At 43.4% G+C, this 2,500-nt stretch overlaps 1 protein-coding gene across 1 annotated transcript in view; it reads right to left on the bottom strand.

Moving 5' to 3' along the window:
* Positions 1-2,500, bottom strand: part of LOC143276049 (monocarboxylate transporter 12-B-like) — a 15,748-nt gene that overhangs the window by 10,670 nt on the left and 2,578 nt on the right. Inside the window, exon 2 of the mRNA XM_076580436.1 lies at positions 1,599-1,730. Coding sequence (XP_076436551.1) covers positions 1,599-1,730 — 132 coding nt within the window. The remainder of the gene's footprint in view (positions 1-1,598; positions 1,731-2,500) is intronic.

Here is a 2,500-nt window from a genome sequence, read left to right on the forward strand (position 1 = left end):
TTGCATTCAAAAGGCTTCATTTTTTAAATTTTTTTGTGCCCATCCCAGAGGTTCAATATTGTTTTAAACAAGATGACTGGAAAGAACTGAATTTTTCCTATTTTTATGCCTACTTTGGTGTCAACTGACAAAGTATTTGCAGAGAAAATGTCAATGTTAAAGTTTACCACGGACACACACACACACACACACACACACACACACACACACACACACACACAACCGAACACCGGGTTAAAACATAGACTCACTTTGTTTACACAAGTGAGTCAAAAACCCACAACAACTCTGGCAAATGTACACAGACATCGAATATTCTTAAAATGCATGCTTCAAGACACACTGGGGCAATTGCTGCGCCAGACGATAGGGGAAATAATGAAAGTGATTGGTTAAGGTGTGTGTGTGGGGGGGGGGGGGGGAAGTGGTGAATGAAAGGTAAATATGAGTTTGTGAAAGAAGAAAAAGAAAGATGTGGGGAAAAAAGAGGAGGTTGGAGGCCCCACTAAAAAATAAAAGAATTTTTTTTTTTTTTAAAGGAAAAAAAGTATCAGTATCAGTATCGGAATCAGTAGCTCAAGAAGGCGTCACGAGCGGTTTGGACAAATCCACATTTTCGCCACCGCACCACATCTGCTAAGCAGATGCCTGACCAGCAGCGTAACCCAACGCGCTTGGTCAGGCCTGGAGAAAAAAGGAATCAGGAAAGGAAGGAAACAAAACTCAGGAACCAATCAAAAGTCCGCAACTGAGATGAAAGCACACACAAAAAAAACAACAACAAAAAAACAACAGTGAGCTGATTGGGTATCCTTCCACCAATCAGTAGATTGGGACCGAACTGAATGGGCCGAAATGAATAAACAGTCCTAAATAAATGAATGGATGAATGAATGACCAAACACACACACACACACACACACACACACACACACACACACAAAGAGGGATGGGGGTGTGATGGGGTGTGGCTCACATCTGTACCTACCCTTGAAGAGTGGACAGATGGTCCACATCTGCAAAGCCCTTGAAGAGGGACAGATGGACCGCATCTGTACTTATCATTGAAGACGGGACAGATTGTCCACATCTGTGCCTACCCTTGATGATTGGACAGATGGTCCACATCTGTATCTACCCTTGAAGAGGGGGACAGATGGACCGCATCTGTACTTATCATTGAAGACGGGACAGATTGTCCACATCTGTACCTACCCTTGAAGAGGGGACAGATGGTCCACATCTGTATTTATCATTGAAGAGGGGACAGATGGTCCACATATGTGCCTACCCTTGAAGAGTGGCCAGATGGTCCACATCTGTTTCTACCCTTGAAGAGTGGACAGATGGCTCACATCTGTACCTACCCTTGAAGAAGGGGACAGATGGTCCACGTCTGCAATACCTTAAAGAGTGGACAGATGGCTCACATCTGCACATACCCTTGAAGAGGGGGACAGATGGTCCACATCTGTACCTACCCTTGAAGAGGGGACATATGGACCGCATCTGTACTTATCATTAAAGAAGGGATAGATGGTCCACATCTGCACGTTTCCTTGAAGAGAGGGGGGGCGATGGTCCACATCTGTACCTACCCTTGAAGAGTGGAGAGATGGACCACATCTGCACGGCGTTACGGGCGCTGAACTGACCCAGGACGACCTCCATGGCGAAGAGCGGCAGACCGATCAGCAAGAGGCTCATCACAAAGGGAATCAAGAAGGCTCCTGAAAAAAATGGGGTGGGGGTGGGGGGGGGGGAAGAACAATAAAGACTCATTGTCAAATGGAACTCTAGCTTTTAGTGTGATGAAGAGAAAGTGTAGAAAAAACAACAACAACATTGTGCTTAAACTAAATTTGGCAAAGAATGTTTTCATTGGCAGTAGTAGTAGCAGTGGTAGTGGTGACAGTAGTAGTAGTAGAAGTAGTAGTAGTAGTAGTGGTGGTGGTGGTGGTCGTGGTGGTGGTGGCGGTGGTGGTATAGCAGAAGTAGCGGAAGTAGCAGAAGTGGTAATAGTGGTGGTGGTAGTAGTAGTATAATAATGGCAGTAGTATTGGTAATGGTGGTGGTGGTAGTAGTAGTATAATAATGGCAGTAGTATTGGTAATGGTGGTGGTGGTAGTAGTAGTATAATAATAGTAGTAGTATTGGTAATAGTGGTGGTGGTAGTAGTAGTATAATAATAGCAGTAGTATTGGTAATAGTGGTGGTGGTGGTAGTAGTAGTATAATAATAGTAGTAGTATTGGTAATGGTGGTGGTGGTAGTAGTAGTAGTATAATAATAGTAGTAGTATTGGTAATGGTTGTGGTGGTAGTAGTAGTATAATAATAGCAGTAGTATTGGTAATGGTGCTGGTGGTAGTAGTAGTAGTAGTAGTATAATAACAGTAGCAGTATTGGTAATGGTGGTGGTGGTAGTAGTAGTATAATAATAGTAGTAGTATTGGTAATAGTGGTGGTGGTAGTAGTAGTAGTCTAATAATATCAGTAGTA

Source organism: Babylonia areolata, chromosome 31 (assembly GCF_041734735.1).
Source record: "Babylonia areolata isolate BAREFJ2019XMU chromosome 31, ASM4173473v1, whole genome shotgun sequence".
NCBI lineage: Eukaryota > Metazoa > Mollusca > Gastropoda > Neogastropoda > Buccinidae > Babylonia > Babylonia areolata.